This window comes from Larus michahellis, chromosome 1 (genome assembly GCF_964199755.1).
Source record: "Larus michahellis chromosome 1, bLarMic1.1, whole genome shotgun sequence".
NCBI classification, from domain to species: domain Eukaryota; kingdom Metazoa; phylum Chordata; class Aves; order Charadriiformes; family Laridae; genus Larus; species Larus michahellis.
In genome coordinates this window covers 140,552,559-140,576,130 of record NC_133896.1, presented here as the reverse complement: position 1 = coordinate 140,576,130, position 23,572 = coordinate 140,552,559, and the positions used below count along the sequence as shown (strand labels likewise).

Genomic DNA, 23,572 nt, shown 5'->3' with positions numbered 1-23,572 from the left:
TTTATGCATTGCTTAATAACATTTTAGTTTGATGCTAATTAATACTTTGTGGTACAACTGGCAAATGTAACCGATCAACCAGTGGAGTAAGTTGTCTTGTTGTAACGCAATTGGGTGCTTTCACAGGTGCTTTCTTAGTAAAATTCAGTTTTCATAAACTTTTAAGATTCTTCTTCGGCAGATTTCTTTAGGCCAACTGTAATTCTGCATTGTGAATCCAGCTGCAGTGGTGTTCTCTGCTTCAGTGTTGATACTCAGCTGGTCTTGCAGTATGCCACAGTGCATTCAGCGATACAGGTAGCGTTGAAATATGCCTTAATCTGCAGAGCTAGTATATCTGAGCGAATTTTTAAAAGTAGGGAATATACTTGAATTCAGCAGTATGTGTTTTAATTAAGAATTTTACTGTATAGTAACTAACACCGTGACTTTCATGTTTCTTCTAGTTCGCATAGCAGCTTAATTACACAAGGTAGCAAGATGCGCATCATGGTTCATACTCCTTTGCTGTTTTCCACGTTTTCCCGAATAACTCTCATATTGACAATCATATTGACTTTAGGAACCTTTAGCCTTAAAAAAGTCAGCATTTAATTTCTGCCTAATGATCCAGAGGGATGAGAGTTAGAAAACCTTTACTTTCTAATGCATCCAGCGCTCTCAAGTCATCGTAAGCCTGATGCAATTATGCTTATTGGGATGTGTGGTAAGGATAGTTGTCTGATAGTTTGAGAGATGTACTCTGGCTGTTCCACCGTGGGATGCACACGTTCCTCAGGTGTAGGTGAGGAGATCCAAGAGTGGAAAACTGCTGTAGGATAATGTGTCTCCTTTGACTGCAGGAGAGTGCCATTGCCTCTTTCCTACTCCAGATGCCAAGCGTAGCAAGTCGAGCTGCTGGCTAGCTGGTTCTCACATAGGCTTCTTAAAAATAGGAAAAAGGCAAGAGTACAAAACTAAATGTGAATTGTAAGCATGGCAGAAAAATCACGAGGGAGAGAGCTAAAACGAGTCCCTTCTTTTCCAGGTCTTTACAAACCTGGCAAAGCAGACACTCGTGTACACCATGCTAGTGTCACTTTTCTCCAGCAGAAATAAAGTGTTGATGGGTAGCTACCATGCCCAAACTAAAGGGAGAGGTATGAAGGATGCTGACCTTGTGCAACAAGTTTTTAGGCAACTAAGAAGGGACGAAGTTCTCAAATAGAGTCTTTCTAACTTTTTCTTTTTCTCTCTCCTTTCCCTGCCTGCCTCCTCCAGCTATCTGTGGACATGGCTGCAAGTATGGCGAGTGCACGGGACCAAACAAGTGCAAATGTTTCCCTGGATTTACGGGGAAGACCTGTAATCAAGGTTTGTGCACATGGGGGTATTACTCCAGAAAGCAGACTGTTGATGTTCTGTCTCCTGATCTTGTACTACGGATTGTGTCATCTTCCAAAATAGTAAAACAAGATATGTTCTTGTTTACATAAAAGAGCTTAAATTTTAAGACTCTTGCATGTCCAGCATCCCAGGCAAGCTCTAAGCCTCCTTCAGCACACAGTAGTTTGAACCTATGTCATGTATCTCCTGCTGGCTGATGACAAGGGCAAACTCTCATATTTATAGTCAGAGGACTAAGGCGGGGAGACATTATATAGGAAATTATTAGGAGAGCTGGAATTCAAATCCAGAACCCATGTTATTTTCTTAACTAGCAACCCATGTTACTTTCTTAACTAACCTTCTCATCAGAAAGACATGCAATTATGTGCTAGACATGTAATTTCTCAAGCTGCCTGGGCCAATGCCATCTGTTTGCATATGCCGATTGGTATTTTTGAGAACACAGAATTGGGAGTCTTTAGAACTGCATATTCAGAAACTTTGAATGCACCACTTTCCCTCCATAAACTTGCAATTCGACATGGAAATATTTCAGCTAACACGTTGGTGAGAACTCAGCTTTTTTTTTTTTTTTTCCTTTCCTAATACATGAGACCCTTGTGTTGGATGAGATGAAAAGAGCAGGTCCCAGAGCATGGAGTGAGGTGGTCCCACTGCGCTGCAGATGAGTGAGGGAACGTGAGGGAACCATGATATAAATGGATGCATCTATTCTTGCTACCTTCCTAAGCACCTGCAGTCTTTGCTTGCAAATGTCACATTGACATGCTAAAAACACATATTTCAGAGTCAAAACAACCCATTTATTACACAGTGTCTTTCAAACAATATGCTGTAAAGCTGTACTGTTAAGCATTTTGGAAAACCATCTTTTGCACTTTTGATGTAAGTAAATTCCTCAGCACCAGTAGAGAGGGAAGTGAAACAGCAGCCGTGGCAGTGTGTAATTGATGTGTAGGTATCACTTACAACTTCATCCTCTAAACCCTGAAGTTTAACCTCAAAAATTATTTGACGTCTTGAGTGTTACCAAAAGGCAACAGAGAAGCCCCCAGCTTTTAGGTGTTTTCTGTGCAGTAACTCCCGCTGGATTTGATATGCCCTCCGTACACAAGCAGGTCAGTTCTGCACACTTGCAGTAGATTCAGAGACTGGGGCTTGGTGGAAACACCGCACAGACCTACATGTGCAAATTGCCTGTTAGCCCCCTGAGCTCTTCTACCTTCTGAAGCACAGCCAGGAATTTTTTCATAAAGCAGTGGCTGGCACAGGCCAGAAATGTCCTGGAGCTATTTCAATAGTATAGCCATATAGGTGGTCGTGTTCCAGCAGCCAGTAGTGCTCAGAGCCACTTTTAATTTACTGGCAGATGTAGCCTTGGTCTGTCCTTAAAGCAGAATGCCCTGCTGAGCAAGCTCAACATGAGCTAACTAAAATAACAGAGATAAGGGGGACTGTATTAGTCTGCCACCGAGTCTGAGCTAAATTAGCCTTATCTCCGTGGGTTCCCTTTTAGAGCTGTGTATGCTATCTGTACATTACTGCGCATTGTGCAAGATAGGGCAGGTAAGCGCTTTTGAAAATGTATGGTCTAAGTGGAATAACTTTTGTTCCCCTCTAGTTTCTTTGTTAAGAGAGTCTTGGTTATTTAGCGGAGCCCCAGTAGCACAAAAATCCAATGTGATTTGCAAGCTGATAGGTTGTCCTTTTTCAAACAGACCCTGTGTTTAAATAATAGAATGCAACCCTCTTTCTTCCCTGGACTGAGCTGTAACAAACTCTTCTGCACACCTGTAACCACAAAAAAAGTTTATGCTTTGAATGGTATGGAGTTTCTTTTGTGGTCTGCAGGGCCCATAGACACGAGAACAGATGCTTCTCCCATTGGAAGTGGAGCCGCACAAGCTCAGTGCTTGGAGACCTGCCTCTACTGAAATTACATCATTGGTCTTGTGTGCCGTTAAGCACATGTTGAACGGGCTGCGTACACTGGTGCATTCTGTTAATGAGTTCTGTCTGTTCACTGGTGAGGTTTCAAAATGCAAGAGGTAGAGGTGTCGGTTCACAGAAGTCACAAGCGCAGATGTTGTCCCCTTGCCACAGGACCACATAGCGTTGTCAGCCTGCACCACACAAATCAAACTCTTCAGGATCCCGGTTTTCTCCTTGTGAAGGATAGCTATTGGCAATTTGAAATTAATTTAGCTTCCGCAAAGCTGGAATTTGATCTCAAAATCCTGGATTTTGAGAAGGATTTAGGATGCTTTTATTCTCAGGATTTTGAGATTTTTGAGATTTGTGAGATTTTGACTTTTATTCTCAAAGTCACATGATTTTTATGTATTGTATTTCATCTCTGCTAGACGTCCCTGCCCTGATAACCTTGATACCAACGTGTAGCTCGCCAAAAAAAAATCTTTGTTTCACTTTATCTCAAGCTGATCTGCTGTTCTTAGTCTCACATCTTTGCCTTTCTAGTACAGAGGTCAGCTGGAGGACTGAAATCTCCAGCTAGAATCAGAGAAATCCAGACGAATAACTCCCAGAAAACAGAGTAACTGCAATTCTCTCCCCACCCCTCCACCTCTTCCTAACAAGCTGCCAGATGTGGCCAGAGTTTGCATTAGTTTTTCAGGTGTAGAAGCCTGTGTGCATTAGTTTTGCTAGCAGTCTTTCAGCCAGATGGTCTGCTAAACTCTCATCTTGCAAGGGGCTGGCTCACTTTCAGTCTGGGCGATTTTACTGTGGGGAATTCATGGCCTTAAGCAATATTATCCACCTATATGTATGAACGTATGTGTATAAACCCAGCACTCACTACATTCCAATGACTTCTGCAGATCTGAACGAATGTGGACTGAAGCCACGTCCCTGTGAGCACAGATGTATGAATACACATGGCAGCTACAAGTGCTATTGTCTGAACGGGTACATGCTTATGCCAGATGGCACATGTGCAAGTAAGTAATAGAGCTGATAGGACAGGCACAGCAAAATCATCTAATCGCATTTGATCCCGGCAGATTTTCCTCCTGAGATGAATGGATTTAGCTTATTCAGGACAGGGTCTTTGCCTCCGCTCTCTGGTACTGTCAGCAGCTGAAAGAGGCTTTCTATTTGGCAGTATATGGAGAAAGTAAACTAGGTCATACTTGTGTTTTGGTGTCCAGAGGAATTTCTGTCCTGCAAGAAGCAAGAATCTGATAGCGTTACTTCAGATGAAGGACAGCTAGTAAAACCTTGGTGTATAGTCCTGCCATTTCATCTGTTGAATAAGGATGAATGAAAGCAAAGCACCAATATAGGCTACTTTTTACTGTGCTGAATTTCTTGCCATTACTCCTTGCTTTACCTTTCTGTGCTCCTTGACTCACTCATTTTCTCTGAGTGTTAACATGCTTCCCACACTTGCCGCCAGCTTCTTGCAAACATTTGTTCACTGAGCTAAGGCTTATCTAAACTGTACTTCTACCTATTTTCTTTGTCTTTAAGCCAGTATGTAGTGGAAAGGATTCTGCTTTCTTAGCCAACCTGATTTTTTAGACCTGAGGAAGCTTCCTATTTGTCAATGGCACTGTTTTGTTTGTAGAAAATACTCTCCTTTTTCTTCACCTGAGCTGTTCCGTACAGGTATTTTGGCTTTGAATTTCACAAAACCCTAGGTAACATGGTGATAGCCAGCCCTTTCTGGAGTCCACTGGACCGGAGCAGATGCATCAGTTGGACAAGGAAGCTAGCTGGTCCCTGCTTGAGAGGTCTGTCCTAAAGCAATGGACCTAGCTCTATGGGCTGCAGCACAATCTTTCCCATGGATATGCCAGAGAACCAGAAACTCTGAAAGGCTTTGATCTCCAAACCTTGGAGAAAATCACGCACCAGGCAGCGTGTCCGTTTGGCGAGTTTGCTGTCAGTTTTGGGATAACTGGAAAAATACCCAGCCTCGGCAAACATTCGCAGGAGTGTAGGGTCTGCAGCTCTGGGGCAGGCAGAAAAGCCAGAGCTCCGACTCCCTCTCTCTTATGGCAGGGAGGCTGAAATTGCTGTGAAAGGTGCCTGGGGCCACAGCTTTTCAAGGGTTTCCCTTCCCGGCATCACAGCTCGGGGCTGTGCCTCTGCGTTACTAATCATGGTGGGTTATCTGCAGCAGACACCAGCTGCGGGGCCCTGAGAAACGGATATATATTCCGTCCATTTCTTCCAAGATAATTTGTATATCTGCTGACATCATACGCCAAGCAGTTTTCTGTAAGGCCACTGGCTTATGGACAGCTGAAGTTGGCAGAAGCCAGAATTATAGTTAAAAGAAACTGTCCTGTCTCGCTTCCCCTTGAGCCCAGCGGCAGCCTTGTCCCGTCCGTCCCTCCCTCCCCCTGCTCTGAGTACAGACGCTTGCTACCGCCATGCTTCAGCTTTCCACAGGTTGCGTTTCACTTTGGCACACGGAAATGTTATTTCTCAGTGGAACCCCAACAAACACTGACACGGAATGGAACCAAATTTCAGGGGAGAAAAAAAGGTTTCCCACAGAAGGGAAGTCTTCATTCTTCACAGCTCTAGTTAAGGAGGCAAAAACCTTTATATTCATCCAGCTTGTGCTTCATTAACTCAACCCATCTGCCACCTTCCAGTCCTGAAGAGCCTTTATTTTCTTAAGCAGAAACTATGATTACGACATGAAATAGTGAATTATTTACTCAAGTAGAAATTATTTTTGGTTAAGTTTACTAGCGTCCCATTTCACTTGGTGCTAACTTGTGCTCGGATGAAATGCTGGGTTATTTAACCAACTGTAGAATCTCATCATTTTATTCAGGCAAACATTTTGTGCGTATTATTGCTCCTTTTGAATCAAATTCTCCGTGATGTAAGTCTTCTTCACAAGATGAAGTCTACCTAGTCTAAGCAGTCAGGCTTATCTGCAACCACACCAAGGGATTGTGGAGCTGGAAGAAGGGTATCAGAAGAATGTGGCTTTGGGCCACAGAGAATGATTGCTTAAAATAGTTAGTAGGTTAGTACCTAACACAAAATCACTCAAGTTTTGCAAGAGTTCCTATACTAGATATGATTAGCAATTCATCTAAACCAATATTATGCCCAACCAAAGCCGGCAACAGGAGCTTCAAACGAAAGAGAAAACAATTATCAGTTAAAGAATAATATTTAGTAAGTTTCTTTATTGCCACTTAGGAAGTAAATAATACCACAAAGTATTATGATTTACAGTCTGTCTTTTTTTCACTCTTACCTCCTGCTACTGTGTATGTTCTCGTTCATGCAAAAGTAAAATACTTTTGCAAATACAGCGAATCATTGGCCTTGGATATTTATCACTTAGCCACGGAGTCTAAACAAACCAGGCTAAGAAAAACAATTTTAGCACAGAATATACAGATTAATTTTAATAGCACACAGAACTAATATGCATTATATTTTACATTCAAATCACAAATGATATGGCTGTAGCTATATATGCATCTGCACACATCATTGTCTTTTCTATAAACTCTGTTATTACGCATTCTGAAAGTGCTGCTACTTCTGACAATAAACATGTTGCATTTTGGAATAAAATTCGTATCTTTTTCTACTTAAACAGTAGCTAGTATTCAAGTTCTTGCAGTTGGTTTCTGTCTCTAGTAAACTGACAACTGTTCCAGGCTTTTCACTTACAAAGAACCTCTATACAGTTCTGTTCTCCTGAATACTACCAGAGTGAAATAGCTGGAAATACTTTCTTTGCACACACCTCCATCTGTCGAATAAACACTTCCAAATACTAATTCTCTCCCTGGCACCAAAACACTGATTTTAGAAATACCTCCCTATATGCTTAATACATTCGTCCTACTTTTCAAACCTCTCATAGGTCTCTCAAACAAGATCTAGAACCCTATGTTTCTCTTTAGCGGCTAATCAGCCGTCTCCAACAATTCACACCCCTCACCAGTCTGTGCAACCAGGACGTGTTCTGGGTAGTGCCTCTTTAGAGTCAGACACCTGTTCTATAAAGGATCAAAATAAAGGGCATCAGGCTAAGTCCATCAGGCTAAATAGTTTTAAAAAACAAACTCTATATTAAAGCATGTTTAATGGTGATCAATAAAAACATTTCACCACCAAATAGCGGTTTTACGTATTATAAAACTGTCGCAACGGAAAATGTAGAAAAACCCCACTTTTTGTCTACTTAGAGCCGTTCCGTCTCTGAATCGAAAAGGCAATAGTAAGAAATCACAGAAATTGGAACAGAGGAAGAAGAAGGAATAAGGGCAGATCAGGAAAGTACAAAGTGAAGGGGAGAGGGAATTTAAGATCTGTCTCATGGACTGCTGAATTGTTTAATATAGGAATATCTTGGTTAATGATGAATGTATTTTTGTTGTTCTGATGAATTTTCTGCGTTCGTCCAGATCTAAATTTTAAGCGTGTGATCCCAGTCTAGATTTTTGCTCTTTTTGTTATTTTCAACACTGTTTTCAGGTTCTAGGACTTGTGCCATGGTGAATTGCCAGTATGGATGTGAAGAAGTCAAAGGGGAGGTACAGTGTCTTTGTCCATCAGGTGGCCTTCAGTTGGGACCAAACGGAAGGACATGCATCGGTATGGTTAGAGAGGTCACTCTCACCTTCTTTTCTATAGATTCTCAAAAAACTTAAGAGTCTGAGGAAAGTGTAATAAGTGGTTAGCTGTTCTCACTGGCTTGAATAATGCTTCTTGTTTCTCGCAGTGTGATGTAAGGCTTATGTGCTTTTTAAAAAAAGCATTCTTGTAGCATTGGCCATGTAATTCTTTATGGGAGTCCATTCCCCAATAAAGAGTTAAATGTTTTGACATAATTTGGAGTCAGTAACAGATTCTGTTTCTCCCTATTGCTCTGAGGTCTACAATGCTACTGACATAATGCATTAGAGGATTTGAGGGTTGTGTTTGGAGAGGTTTTTCTTTTATTGTGATGACCCACAATACAAATGGCTGGAATTTTCTCCAGAAGCCTCAACATCACTTTAGCTGGGGGTTTCTTGTGTGATGAAAAAAGCATTACTTACATCACTTGGTACTGTTCTGTGATACCGGTTTTATATTGACATCTGACAAAACTGTGCTACAGAATGTAATCCCATGCTGAAATCATACCCATTTTAATACTGAAGCTAAATGAACTTATTTCAAACCCAATAGATGTGAAACAAACCCTGCAAAGTAGGGACCACTCCAACAGCTAGAGAATATGGGGCAGTGAAGATCATGTCAGGGAGGAGTTCCCTGCTCCTCAAGGAGGGGGTGATCCAGGAGTCATGAACGACCCCCACAACAGCAAGGCTGTGCCCTGTGTCCAGGGTCTGTCCGGGCATCTTTCCAGCAGCTGGAATATTCTTGTTGCTGTTCATCACAGGCAAACCTGAAAGCCTCTGAAAGTGTTCGTTTTTCACACCAGATGCTCTTTGTTTTAAATTTAAGGGAAATACTGCTTTATATGTACTTTATGCTATTTCATTTTAAAATAGGACCAGTAGCAGAGCTTCATTTGTGGAAAAAAAAAAATAAAAAAATTTTCAGTTCCAGATTTCTTCTTCATAATAGTTTTAGTTCCTTCTTGAAATGCAAGTTTTCCTTTTGGATCAGTAAGTACATTTTCCTGTAAAATGCTAACTGGTAGCATTCAAACAATTTCAATTTGAAAAAAAAAAGAAATCAGCCAGAAAATGATTATTTTTCCTTCTTTCTTACTTTCCCTCTTTTCCAATCTAGCCTTTCTTTCCTGGTCTCACCTGGCCTCTAGGGCATCACCCCTAGTCAATGCCAGGGAATGATATTTTGTGGGGTTTTTTTAACCTTTATTCCACTCGGGCAAGCATAGAAGACTGAAAATTGCATCTGGGAAATGTTTTATTTCCCAGAGCTGCCCAAATTCCAGTGGAAAATAGAGAATGAAAATCCCTCTTTGGAGATACTCAAAAGCCACATGGACGTGGTCCTGGGCAACCATCTCTAGGTGTTCCTGCTTGAGCAGACTAGATGACCTCCAGAGGTCCCTTCAAACCTCAACCATTCTGTGAGAAAACGTCTTGCAACAGAGGCTATTTACTAAAATGTCTTTAGCAACGTACCTGATGATATTGATGATTTCATATATTTTTACTTTATTTCTGTCACGATGGTGCAAGTCCTCTAGATCACAAAGGGCAGGTTGGAAATGATACCTTACAGGCAAAGAATAACAGTAGCTAATCCATTTCGGACGCTGCTTACCGACACGTACTGGTTGAATAATTTCTACAGCTTAAAGAATATTTTAGATGTTGAGAGGTTTGACATTCAAACATAAAAAATTAATTTTAGCTCCAATCTTCAAAACAATATTATACTTAACATTTCAAACAAAAGATTAAGTGAATGTATCGACCAAGAAACACTGCTGGGTAGAAGGACAGCTACTATGCGAATTGTTCTCCTTAACACACAGCTGTAATATCGTCATGTATGACGGTCATACGGCCAGGGACTACTTTATCACGTTTAGGAGCTATCAAATAAACCCATATGGATACTTGGCTCAACTTCCAAACTATAAACTCTCCAACATGAGAACAGTATTTCCTTCTTTCAAATGAAATGAGTTTGTAATTGGAAATGTCCTGCTTTGAGTAATCAGCAAGGCTCTCGGACTACTGCCAGTCACAGTTAACGTTTGAATTATGTAAGAGCCATTGGAAGGTGAACATTTTAGACATATGCATTTAAATACAATAGACAAGATGAGTGGTTCTCTTCAATCTCTTACTGAATTATTCAGGCAACTATTTTTGTTCTTTTGTATTGAGTTTATTTCTATTTACTTGCCTTCTCAAATGGCTTTGGAAGAATGCTGATAGAAGATAAAATAGACAAAAATGTACGTCCAATGGTTGGAAATATCAGACCTCTTCTTTCTCCATGACTTGTGGTATGTCATCAGTTCCCCACCTCTAAAATGAGAGAGATAGCATCATCCTGCTGTATAGCATAATAGTGCTTAATACATTATAGGATACTTTAATACTCTGGTATTAGTCACAGAAATACTATAAACAGATAAACATTTGAAGATCCCTTGCTATTAGTCTTAGACTAATCCTCCTAAGAAGCTGCATTCCTTCTGGACCTGCAGAGCAGCACAGTGATGTGTTCCAGTTTTCCTCTCCTCCACGTGCATAGGTGAAGGAAAAAAATAACAATTGCAGACCAAAATTTTTAAGTAAACCTGAACCTCTTGTTTCAAAGAGTACAGTGAGCCTTTAGTGTTCGGTGCAGACATAGATTCATGCTAGGATCGAGTGCAGCAGGCTCGTCCTTCAGCTTGTGACAGACCCTGGTCCTGTCAGAGGCATGGGGAAATGAGAACCTGGAGAGGTCTGGGAATGCCCTGGAGGCTGGGGAACAGAGGCCCTCATCAGGAACGCGTACCATGGGCAGAAAGAGGGATTTTGACTACAGGTTTGTTTAAATATTTTTCTGCTGTTGTCCACTTCCCTTTGGTCACCTAAGCACTTAGAAAAAAATGGTAGACGTGATAAGAAGACCGATTGTGATGTCCAGCAGCACTTCGCAGCAGTTCTAAGCTGTAAAGGGCAGCAGTGTGCCGTGTCACTTCTGAGTGCTAAAGTGGGAAGGACGAATGCCAAATATCATAATCTGCACTCATTTAAATTTAATGTTATAACAAAACAAATCAAATTAGTAACATTTAATTACAATGGTTGTTGAATAATGTTCTTAGGGTCTTCCCATACCAAGCTTCCTCCTTCGCTGTCCAAAACGTCTGTCCCTGTCACCTGCCTTGCTGGGCAGACCACTTGCCCAGTGGGAAACTCTCTCCCCGCTATGTCTTGACTTCACCGAGCAAGGGGAATTGCAGAGATTCAGTAGAAGAGCTGCTGCTGCTCTCAGTTTCCTGTTTCTGGGGCTTTCTCTTAAACTATTCTCTGACATTTCCCTTCTTGAGGATATAATGGAATTTGTGGAGCTCCTCCTGACCCCGCTGCACGACTTTAGGGTAAATCATTGTCCTCAGCAGGGAGAATCCCCACTGCCAGTTACCCTAGCTTTTACCATGCCAGGGCTCAAAATCTTCCTTAAAGTCAGTTCACGTTTTGCTGCTTCATTCATATGAATGCATGCAAAAAGCTGTCCCCAAGTGTGAAATTATAAGACTTATTTATTAAACAACTTGTGATGGCCAAATCCCAACTAGTTCTTGCTTTCCCATTTTACCTTTTCATGGATCTGACCAGCATCCCTTCTCCTGCTCTAGACATTGATGAATGCTCCACTGGCAAAGCTGTCTGCTCTTACAACCGCAGATGCGTCAACACATTTGGAAGCTACTACTGCAAGTGCCAGCTTGGTTATGAACTGAAATACATCAGCGGCCGTTATGACTGTGTAGGTAAGATTTAGCCCATGAATTTTGCTTCTTCATTCTTTTCATTCCCACATCGTGCATCTTTCCTGTCATTGCCTGAAGCATGTTGGCCTAGTCGGGGGTTATTGCCTCAAAAATGGATAAAAGATACCACACTAAGAATATTCTTGATGGTACTTTGAGTTTTTCTCTGGGTTTTCTCTGTAGCCTTCTGAAAAACCTAATCACTGGCCCTTGCAAATTAAATTGCCTCATTGTGCAAGTCAAGATGTTGAAGAGCTTGTAGTACGTTAGCAAAAGTTGACTACAAAGATGTGCTACTTCTGGAACAGGTTTAGTTAAAGAGACATTCTTTGTTCTCTTGGCTCTCAGTGTGTGATGAACAAGCAGTCTCACAATCTTTTTGATCTTCTTTTTGGTGTCCTTAATGAGGAATGTGAATCAAGTGCTTTTATGACTGTAAAAACAGTTGTTTGGATGGACAGTACATAACTTAAAAAAAAAAGTATGAAAAAAGTAGGTTTTAATTACTTTTGAGGTCTCTCTTGCACACCTAAGTTTCTCCCAAACAAAAATAAATACAGGCTAAAAGTATCTTGACATGCCCAGGTGTTAAAACAAATGTCAAAACACCTTTACTGCTGTTTCAATCTATTAGCTGAATTTTAATCCATTAGCAGTTGATTGCACGAGGACCTGGAAGGGTTGGACCTGCTACAAGAAGTGCATACAAAAGAGAATTCATGGGTTTTGTTTATATTTGCTTGGTATTGGGAATTAGGGGTGGAAGGGAGAACGTAAGGCAGGTTTTGGAGACTCAAGTTTGCATTTCCTGTTGTATGCAAACCCTGGGAGTTATAACGTGGAAAAAAATACTTACTTTTTCATACAATATGTATGCATGGGGGAAAAACTGGGGAGGTCTCTCAGGAGAACTCAGGATTTTATCTGCAAACCTGAATCTCATTCTCAGACATATCATATTTTTGAGTCAGTCTTCCTGCTGCTTGTCTCCTACCTGACTTACTTTATGAGAAGACTCGTCAGCTGCTAACAATGAAGCAATCTGGATAAAATGCAAGTGGTGCAAAAATTTGTGCAACAACTTGGCTCCCTCATGTGGCAGAAATCAGAAACATCTTTGTAATGTAGCAAAACAATTGAAAAGGAGAAGGAAATCAGTTACTCTTATGCCTGTACATTTTGTTCTGTCAGTTGAACTTAGTATTTTCTACTGGATTTTTCCTGATTATATTTTTTCACACAGCATCATGTGTATGCTGGAATGTTAGAGGTAGATAGAAGATCTCAACATCTTGGCATGCTCAGGGTTACTTTCCATTGCATTTCTTCTAGAGTGAATGAAAGAATGAGAAAGATTTGGTGAATTGTTTTTTAATTGATGTCAGATACTCTCTTGGTGCCTTTTGCATTTTGTTAATAGAAGAGTGTGTACAACCTACAGTTTGAATCCTGTTCTCAGTCATAAAATCACTATGTTCATTTTGTCTGCACTGGGATGCTCTGCATTTTCCATGGATGCACATGCCAGCAGTTGTGCATTTGGAGCTGACATTAAGCATTCTCTCCCAGTGTGAATTCTTCTGCTTCTAATGGTCTCTGGGCCATCTCGGTCTAAGACTAGTGCTTACAATACCTGGAAACAGATGGCCAGCACAAACAGGTTGTCATGAAGCTTGGGTTTCAGCGGAGTTTTCACTGAGGCATTTATATCTTTCCCTAGATGTAAATGAATGCGTGACAAATACACACAGGTGTAACCTCCATGCTGAATGCCTCAACACTGAAGGATCCTTCAAATGCAAATGTAAACAGGGCTACCGAGGAAGTGGCTTCGATTGTGCTGGTGAGTACCACTGGATGTCAGGAATAGTGCTATATTGTTTTTCTCCAATAATTGATGGTTATAAGGCATTTTCTAGGAAATGTCCTGTTGAACAGTCATTTAATACCAACTAAGCAAGACCTCCTCCCAAAATAACATACTGATTGCACGAGTCATTGCATAGTTAATACAAGTATTGTTTGTTCAAATTTATTTTGCCTATGAGTCCCCAAGTCTCGTAGTGTCACTAGGAATCACAAATAAAACAGAGAAGAGAATTTGCCCTGAAGAAACAGAGAAAATAGAAAAAAGTCTACTTTCCTTCAACTCCCACAGCTAGCCTCGTGGAGAGCTGTGCAGTCCCTTCCAGAGGAGTTTCAAGCTAACTTAGCAAAAAGTGAGAGTAGGGAAACTATTTTCACTAATAATTTTGCATTTGTTTGTCTATTGAACATTGAAGACCTCCTATAAAGATATCACTACCCAGTTCTAACTGAATATGACCCTCCAAGAAGGAAGAAAGAAAGGATGTTCTTGTCTTTATATTTAAAATGAACCTTTTTATTGGATACCTTTATTAAACCTGGCAGAGGTTTCTTTTGCAGCTTTGTTAGGGATGTTTTCCTCAGGAGGACCTCTGAGTGCTGCTCAAAACTTTTGACTAAAGACGTTATGAAAATATTTTAAAGGTTCTTGCCTAAAGCAGATGAAGTCTACATAATGTATAAACCTTTTTTCCTGGGTCTTTTTCAAGCAATTGTCGATCAGATATGTATTATGATTATACCTCACGGTCACAGGTGTTCTATGAGTCTCTCTATTAATCATGTTCCTAATCCCATTAGGATAGTAATTGAAATCTCCAATATTGCATTGATAAGTTAAATTTCCATCAAGTTTCTACTTCCAGTAAAAAACATTGACTTTTAACATGGAAAAACTAAGCACACAAAAACCTGACTAGTACTGAAAGGTTTGTTTCGGACACAGATTGCCACAGCAGAGCTGTTTAGAAGGTTCTTCTGCTCAAATTCAACGTTGCGAGACAGATTCCTTGCTAGACCACATCCCTTGTGATATGTCACTGCAGCTTACTGCAATGGAAGGATGCGATGGGGCTTGAGACTTGACTGAATGTCAAAGCAAACTGACATGACACATCTTGATGTGGTTGTGTTAAAACAAATGTACCATAGATTAAATGTTAAACAAATACATCTTTGAGCAAAAAGGTCTGGGGTTTTTTTGGTTGTGGGGTTTTTTTTTCCTCTTTAATGAGAAGCTGAAAATTTCAAAGGAAATTTTCCTTTTGACCAAGTCTACGTATAAAATATTCTTTCCTCAAGCAGAAACTATTCAACAGGAATTCTTGCTAAAATATGAACAAAGGAAATATTTTAGCTTGTGGAGAGGCTATGGTACATTTTTTAATGTCTAGCCCTGTAAAAAAAATCAGTGCTGAAGACAGATGTTTTCTGTCTTCTCAGTGGTGTGTCTATTAAACTGTTTGCTCTCTCTCTGCATACTTCCTCATGTCATAGTTCCAATTACTGAAATTCATTAGTAATTTAGAAGAGGAAGGAGTCATGCATTCATAAACTTAGCAGAACACGTGAAATGGAAAAGAGATTTAATACAAGACAGGATAGAGGTTTAACACACAGTAATGAGAGAAATCAGAGCCATAGGCAGAAGGTCAAAAGGCAAGGGTCTAGCTAGAAAGATGTACACAACAATAGAGGGGGGGGGAAATACAGTCAGTAACAGGTAAAACCTGAACAGCAGCGATGCTAAAAAGAAGCTGGTTTCTCTGGTCTTAATTCCCACATATACACCTCTTTCTAAGCAGAGAGGAGGAAGTTCTTTTAACCTTGAATGTTTCAGTAGTTGATTTTTACTGCAGTCCTCAAAAATGTCTCATCAGAGCAACTGATGGGGGTAGGACATGCTATTGGGGAAAATGTTTTTCAAACAGTGACAAAAACACCACTTAGATGTACCAATGTACACTGAAATGCTGTGTTCTCTGTGCCACATGGCAATTGTGGAAAACCTTTGGCTTTAGTGAAGTCAAAGGAAATTTTGGTCTTGGTTTTAATAGGATGAGAACACCATCCTGGGAATCTGGCGGCTGGGGGCTGTGGCTTCACATTTCTTTTGGTGGCAGCAGCTGCAGCTCCTGCAGCCCATCCCAGCTCCCAACAGATGGGCCTGGGGTTGTGCTGCAGCTAAAAGAAAGGCTTCTTAAATATACCCTCAGTACTCCACGTAATTATTCTCACAGGGTGGGAATCTCATTTCCACAGGGAACCATTAGTCCTTTATAGCAATTGTCTCTAGTATATAACTACGTGGCTACCATGGCAGCAGTATTAGCTTTTTATATCAAATGAAAAACATTTTAATATATAGCGTTATTTTCAGAGTATGAAATGAGAGTAACTAAGCACGTTGTTTGTAATGAAGCCTCTATGGCTACATCTCCTTATGCTACCAAATAACCTAATAAGTGAAGTAACGTAAAATTCACCTTTGCATAGAAGGTGGGGGAAAGTTAATTTGTATGTTAATATACTAACTTAGGAGAAAGCTGCTGAAACATCAGGCTGCAAACAGGGCTGCTTGCATGGATGTGACCTGTGATCGTTAAGGCACCCTTTTGCCATTAGTACTCCTATACACATGAAACATTGGAGGCTATTTCTGAACTGTCTCTAGCACACATTTCTTTTGAGAATCCATGAGGTGTAACCTTTCAAATGCTCCCCAAAAGGGTCCTAGCCATTTCCACATCTGGCCTCTATCCTGCTGCAATCTGTTGCTGTTCTCAGGTTCATGTGTTTCCTGATTTCCTATTGTGCATTGAAAAACCACATTTCCCTCACCACATGCTTCTATGTCTATTCCAGCTTTTATTTAAGAGTAGGGTCTCACAAGGTTCCGTAAGCAATTAAGATTCCTGGGGGAAAAAATGAACCTATTTTTAATTCACATTTTTGGTAGGAAGCTACAAAATAACAGGAAAAAGCAGTACTAACTTAAAGCCTACAACCTTCAGCCGTCACTCTTTGGAGCTCAACAATGGCACTCTTGTTGTTGCTGGGCTGGAGGCAGAGGTTACTATTCTTCATTATGCTTTGCTGGATATATAAATGGCAATACAGAGTCACAACAGCTCTCTTTGTCCCTCTTGTATTACTCAGGTTCCTTTTTTTGCTCATAGGGTAACCCCGAAAAACCCATATATGATTTTGCTTTCTTATTACCCTGCCATTCCTGAGTTGGGTTTGACATCATAAAATTTCAAAGCTTCAAAAGCAATTCTGGTCCTATCACTGGTGAGATTCTTATGATTCAATTCAGTGTGGAGCCAATACTGCTGTCATTCTTCAATGGATAACACTTCAGCTTTTGTCATCCCACATTTCCTACTGAAAGCATTGCTGGCTGGTGCAGTCATCTATTAAGCACAGCCCAGTGTGGTGAACTTGCCCTCATTTCTCAAAGCATCCTTCCCTAAATAGGATGGTAAAAATTTTAGAAATGAAACAGGCTAGTAACATATATTGGTTGATGACATTCCATGGTGCTTAAAAGAGAATAAGAGTCTAGAATCTGTGCTTTAACCTATCTATGAAAGCTTTCAGACTCTCTAAAGACTCTCTAAAAAAGGCATCCTTCATTATGAGGTCGAGGACTTCTTAGACTGATTTCTGAAACCGTGTCCTGCTGATGTAATCTTTACTCACATCTACAGACTTCCCCTAAATATGATAAACAGTTGTCTGTATCCTTCATCCCCTCTCCCACTTTTATTTACAGAAGCTACAGAGGGAGCTACAAAAGGGCTTGTAAGCCAGTCTCCTAGGCTTGTCTCTTACCAGGTTTTTAAATGTATTGCTAGGCGTGAAGGTGGAAGCCGTGCGGTGCCTGCTGCAGTGCAGAGCAAGCTGTCTCCTGTTGCAGCCCCCTTACGTTCAGAGCCCCAGCCAGCGCCGGCTGCGGTCACAGAGCGTGTGGGAGGAAAACAGATCACTGTCTGTCCCTCTCCTGTATCATCCCCAGAGTATTTCCCTTTACACAATACAGCGCAGGGACAGGGGGCTGGCATCTGCTCGCTCTCTGTTTTTTTCCAATTCGACTTTCACAACTTGGTTATTAGGCATCCTACACCAAGCCATTTCTGTGGTCTTACAATCTTGCACCGCAGACAGAAAAAATATACTTGTAGCCAGCATTTGCCTTTGTTTTTCCACCTCTGTAATTCAAAGAAACAATATACCTTTGAAAGCTGAGACATTTTCATACTAGGGCAATAAACATAAACTGTTTTAGAGCAGGAAGCGTTAATCTGCACGCATAAGGGAGAGCTGGGATGAAATGTACTCCATTTCTTTTCACTTTCTAAAATTCTGTATGCAGTCATGTGGATGGATAAATGCACAAATGTTCGTGGGCAACACCTGTGTATTTATATACATGTCTTGAGGCAAACAGTTCTGAAATATCACTGCCTCAGCTGTAGCACCCCAGATGGTCAGAGGTGGTGAGCTGTGCATTCAGGCAAGTCCACAGGCAGTGGATTCAACAGAACAGACTGAGTTTAAGGTGGTCTATCCTTACGCTTGGATTATTCTTCCTGCAATTTATGGGTAGCTTTAAAAAGCCTTAAATACACACCTCCAGCTACTCTAAAGCTGAATGCGGATTAGAAGGACGCTAGTGATAAATCCTGAAATATACTTGCTGTCTAGTCCCTCTTTGTCCCCATGAGCATCCCGATTTTCATATTGCAGCAGCAAACTGGAGCCTGCAAGCACGTGGGGATTATACACTTTCATCTCCCTATTTTTGTCACTCTCGACAGTTGATTTTCTGCACTGCTTAGTTTTGCACATACAAGGAGATTGGTTTTCTGACACCACCGAGTTTATTATGTCGAGCTGTAAGAATTTTTCATTTCACTAGGAAGACTTCAAAGCAGAAACTAAAAGCAGATGTTCAGGTTTTCTGAGCAGTCAGTCCTGGCTTGAAAATCTCCATAGCCTCTTTATTAACAGCCTCAAGTTTCTTGTTACTGATTGTCAAGAGGAAATTTGTTTGGAATGAAGCTTTCCTGTGTAATTTTTGTTGCTGCATTCTGAGTTTAGACCCAGAGAACCTTACATCCTCCATGACATCATCCTCCAGAGGAAAGGCTTGCTTAACGGAGTATTAGTAAAGTTGTAATAAAGCAAGTATCTGACAAACAAGACTACAAGTTTTATCCAAAGGAAAACAAAAACAAAATCCTAAATTTTCATTTATTTTTTTATTGGCGTCCATTTCCTTTATACCTCCAACTGCAGCCTCAGAATATCTGAATTCTCCAGTGAGCACACCAAGAGAGTCTGATTTTATTCCTGGGATACTAAAAAGCATGTAGTTGCATTTGCCATAAATAAAATGTGATGAATTAACAGTGATAGGATTGTATTTTCCAGGAGTGAGTATAAATTCAGGGAACTTTCCCCTTTTCCTACTAGACTACAGTTCTATTTTATTAACTGGTGTTTTTATTTCTGCTATGTTTCCATAAAAAGAAGCACACAGAAAAAAGTACTACCCAAGGTTACAAGTCCAGTCCATCTGTCCCAAAATGCTACTATAATTTTTTTATTATTATAAAGTGAGGAGCAAAATAAGAACATATTCTTGCCCTGATAATGCAAGCACTAGACAGCAAAAGCAGAGGGGAAATAAAAATAGCTGACTTGCCCCACCATTTGCAATCCCAAAAGGCTGTAGGCATTACAGCATCAACACTGATGGAGAACCAAAGATAGGAAGCAGCAAATATGAGGCTATTCTGACCCATTCGTGGAAATGGTCTCCATCTATGGAAGAGCCTTTGTACAGCAGACTGGAACGGCTCAGCTCTATTTCCAAGCTACTTCACATAAAGGACTCAAACTGCAGAAGGCTGTCAGTAGCTTATGACACGGTTGTGCTATCCTACTCACCAGTCCTTCTTCCTAACCCACACAGATTCAGGCTGTGGCCAACACTAGAGTGCTGAGTATATAGTTGCATACTGTCTGGTCACGACACAGCAGTCATGAAATCCTGAGCTGATTTGTCTCAAGCCTCAAAGTCCATTGCCGTGGACTTTAAACCCCAAGGACACTCTCTTCCGCAGTAGCTCTGGTGCAATGGCAGGTAGGGACTTGGTTAACCCTAATGGAATCCTTATGGTGGGATGGGATCATCTCATAAACTAGAGCTCCTCAGATTTATGTCTTCTCTAAAACTTGCATATTTGTCACACAAAGCCTTCCAGACCTAGTTTTGGCACAACGGTGTTCCTCTACTGATGTTGAGCAGCAATTGACGTTGCCGATAAAAAGCAACAACTGCAATAGTGCCATAATTTCTCCTGTGAATTTGCTTTGTACTGTACATATACCTTGAACAAACTGATCCGAAGTAGTCCTGGCTTTCTCCCTCAATTTTGATTTGGCCGTCAGCACAAAGAGCCATCAGTCTTTGTCAGATGATAAAAGAGTACATCTGGAAGCGACTAAAAAAGATCAGTTAGTCTGTTCTTTTGCTCTGAGGCAGATCACGTTCAGCCTATTAATGACAGACCATAGCGTAACCATTTTAAAAAACTTCTAGTGATACAAATAATCAAATAATCATGTGGTTTACTATCCTATAGCAAGGATAATAAGCAAGTTTTTCATAATATGTAACTAAAATCTCTCCTCATTTCATGTAAACTGACAATTTTCCTATCTTAATAGAACATGGAGAACAGCTGGCCAACAACCTATCTCAAAGGAGCCCTTTGTGCTGCTACTGGGTCCCAGCACTGGTGGAAAATGGGTCCTGCATCCCCACATCCCTAGAAATTAATCTTCAAATGGATTCCTGAGAAAAATGTCCCTCATTCAAGCATCCAAACATAGTTTGATGATTGTAGAGAGAGAAAAAAATGAATTTTAAAAGAAATAAAAGGCCTGTGTCTTGAAACTGAATACATTGACGAGGAAAGCATGATTTGAAAAATCAGGCCTGCCATGTAAATGTAAAAATGTCCTCTTATCAATTAATGTTTTGAATTTTTTGGACGGATATAGAGGATATTTGACTTCATGATACTTCATAATAGGGAAAACCCCAAATTCAGATTTTTTTTTCTTTCGTTTTACAGGTTTGAACAATCTCAATTGACTTTTACCCCACTCCTAAGTTTTTCACTTCTGGCAGTCTTTATGATTCTCAACAGAATCCAAAGTTTCAAGATACTACAAGGCTGGTTATCCTTTTAGTATTTTGTAGCCAAGAGGAATAATAAAATAGTAACAATCTCAGGAAATTTTACTTTTATGTTCTAGTTCACCTTGATATTGCAAGATAAATAATAATTTGGCGTTCTTGGATGCCTCTCTGAAGATTTGGGGTTTACCCCTGAGAACTAAATATCCCTTAGAGCTAAATGAAATGTAACAGAGCAGCTTGAAGTATCTACTCTCAAAATCCTTTCCATTTCAGTGGCTTCCAGCCTGTGGTGCAAGTAAAGTTAAGTCAGAGAAGTTCACACAAGCCAGCTAAGAAAAATGCTCATTGCTAGCAGACTGACATTTGTTATGCAGGGAATCATACCTCCATGGACAATTTTAAGTAGTCCACAAATTGAAGAAGGACAATTTTTTTTTTTTTTTTAACCAAGCTCCAGTGTAAAAATAATTCATGTCAGGGGCTCTATGTCCCATGTTACACAGGAGTCCAAATGAGGTTACGGTCTTTTCTGTAACTCAATAGAGCTAAACACATGTACATATATTCAGTTCTATGCAGAGCTTAATTTATATCTCATAGTAGAAATTTGGCTGTATGGGTCTCTGGACATTGTAAAGGACACCGTGGTGCCATTTATAAATGTTGTCATTGCTGAATTGTTCCTTAGATGAATATTTAATATTTTCTTCTTGGTTCTAGTTATCCCTGAAAAGTCGGTGAAGGAAATTGCAAGAATCCCTGGAACGGCTAAAGACACAATTAAGAAACTTCTTGCACATAAAAACAGTGTGAAAAAGCATGAAACAATCAAGAATGTGATCCCAGAAGCAGCCGTGACACCGGCTTCTAAGACCCACTTGCAGTTATTGGACTATGAAGGTGGTATTGATCTTGGCAGGAGCTACACTGAGGAAGAGAAAGAAACCGAAGCTACTGCAGAAGAGGAGGCAGAGGAGTCAGACGAAGAGGAGAAGGAAGATTTTGAGAATCAAATTGAGCATGAGCAAAGCCTTAGAGGAGATGTCTTTTGTAAGTCTCTTCATTTTCTTAAGAATCTGGTTTCCATGTAAAAATATATACAAACACTAACAAAATCATCACGAAACATTACAGCCATTTTATTAGAAATTACTTGTAGAGAATGAAAAGCAACCTAACGTACCTATGGGTGAGACTAAAGGCACTGAATCTCCCTTTTAGGGGAATCTGTCTGCAGTCAACGTGAGCAGGGAGGGACTGCGCTGTGCTTTCAGAGCAGCTTAGACATAGCACATGGCTTGTTGTGCTTTTTGTGCACATTTTCTTCACAGAAGCCCCAGCAAAACAAGATAGTGTGCTGCTTCATTATGAGTAAGACAATAGTTAGCTTTGATTCATCATAGGCATACTCATCATCCTAAGTAGTGTGCTTTGTTCAGAGGAAAAACACAGACTTTGGTGGTTTTGTGTTTCAAATAATATAGACTATAATAATAGGCACCACTGTTGTTCATGTCGTCCCCAACAGAAAAATAACAACGCGAATCTCAGAGCATGTTTTTAATCCCTTTTGTTTAAATGTGAGGCTTTATCTGAATGAACACTCTCAAATTTAAAGCATTTGATGGTATTCGAGCAGGAGTCTTGCTTAATTTCTGATATTAGTCATTTATCTGGAACACTGACATAGGTTTCCTCAGTCCACTTTCAGATGTTTCCTTCCAGCTATTATCTTGTATGCTATGCAATTTCTTGCTGTGTTCTTTAAAGTTTTCAAATGCATTTTAATTGTTTTTTAGTACATCTGGCTCAGTCAAACATTCTTCAAGGTAGTCGCAAAAACACAGAATATGAAAAATAAACCCTGCTAATAGTTTATTCATGATACTTTCTCTTTTCCGAAGTATAGAAAAATAATAGATACTATCCTACGGCAATTAAAATTATGCATCATATTTCATAATGATAAAAATGAACACAAATTCAGTTTAAGTTAGCATTCAAATTGTTGCTATTTGATTTGGAAAAATACACAAGTATAATTTCTTTAAAGGAAAGATCATTTTAAAGTCCTCTGGGAAAAAATGGTCTGTAATATTGCTCCTGTAAGAAAGCCAAGAAAAAAATGTGATTATTCACCTAAATACATTTGAGAACGCAAGCTTTATTGCCAAAGGCACTCTTCTCCTAAAATTGCTTTTTTTTTTTTTGGTTTCCAGTGGTCATTGTCCTGTTTCAGTTCAGGCTAAGGTTATAGATTAATATTGCTTCCCCAAATTATGCTAGCGAGCTGATAAACAGAGTGAAGTCAGGTCTTTGTTCCCCAACCTCCGCCCTTCCTGCAGATATTAACAGTGAGGGCTTATGGCATGTTTCAGGTTTGCTGACAACACCAAACCAGGGAGAGTGACCCATAGGCTAAAGGGCAGCACTGCTATTAAGAGGGACCTGGCCAGGCTGTGGCAATGGCCTGACAGGAACATTATGAAGTTGAAAAAAGGCAAATGCAAAGGGAGAGAAAAGCCTCATGCAACATTACAGACATGGGATGACTGCTTAAGAAGAAGCCTTGCAGAAAAAGGGAAGTGGTTCTTCCCCTCTGTTTGGCACATGTGAGACCACATCTGAGGTGCTATGTCCAGTTTTGGCCTCTCTATTACAAGACAGAT

General features: G+C 40.3%; 1 protein-coding gene across 1 annotated transcript in view; it reads left to right on the top strand.

Annotated features, from left to right (window-relative positions):
* Positions 1–23,572, top strand: part of EGFL6 (EGF like domain multiple 6) — a 43,914-nt gene that overhangs the window by 5,979 nt on the left and 14,363 nt on the right. The window contains exons 3-8 of the mRNA XM_074572890.1: positions 1,261–1,353; positions 4,230–4,349; positions 7,873–7,992; positions 11,684–11,818; positions 13,539–13,661; positions 21,624–21,953. Of these exons, the coding sequence (XP_074428991.1) occupies positions 1,261–1,353; positions 4,230–4,349; positions 7,873–7,992; positions 11,684–11,818; positions 13,539–13,661; positions 21,624–21,953 (921 nt within the window). The remainder of the gene's footprint in view (positions 1–1,260; positions 1,354–4,229; positions 4,350–7,872; positions 7,993–11,683; positions 11,819–13,538; positions 13,662–21,623; positions 21,954–23,572) is intronic.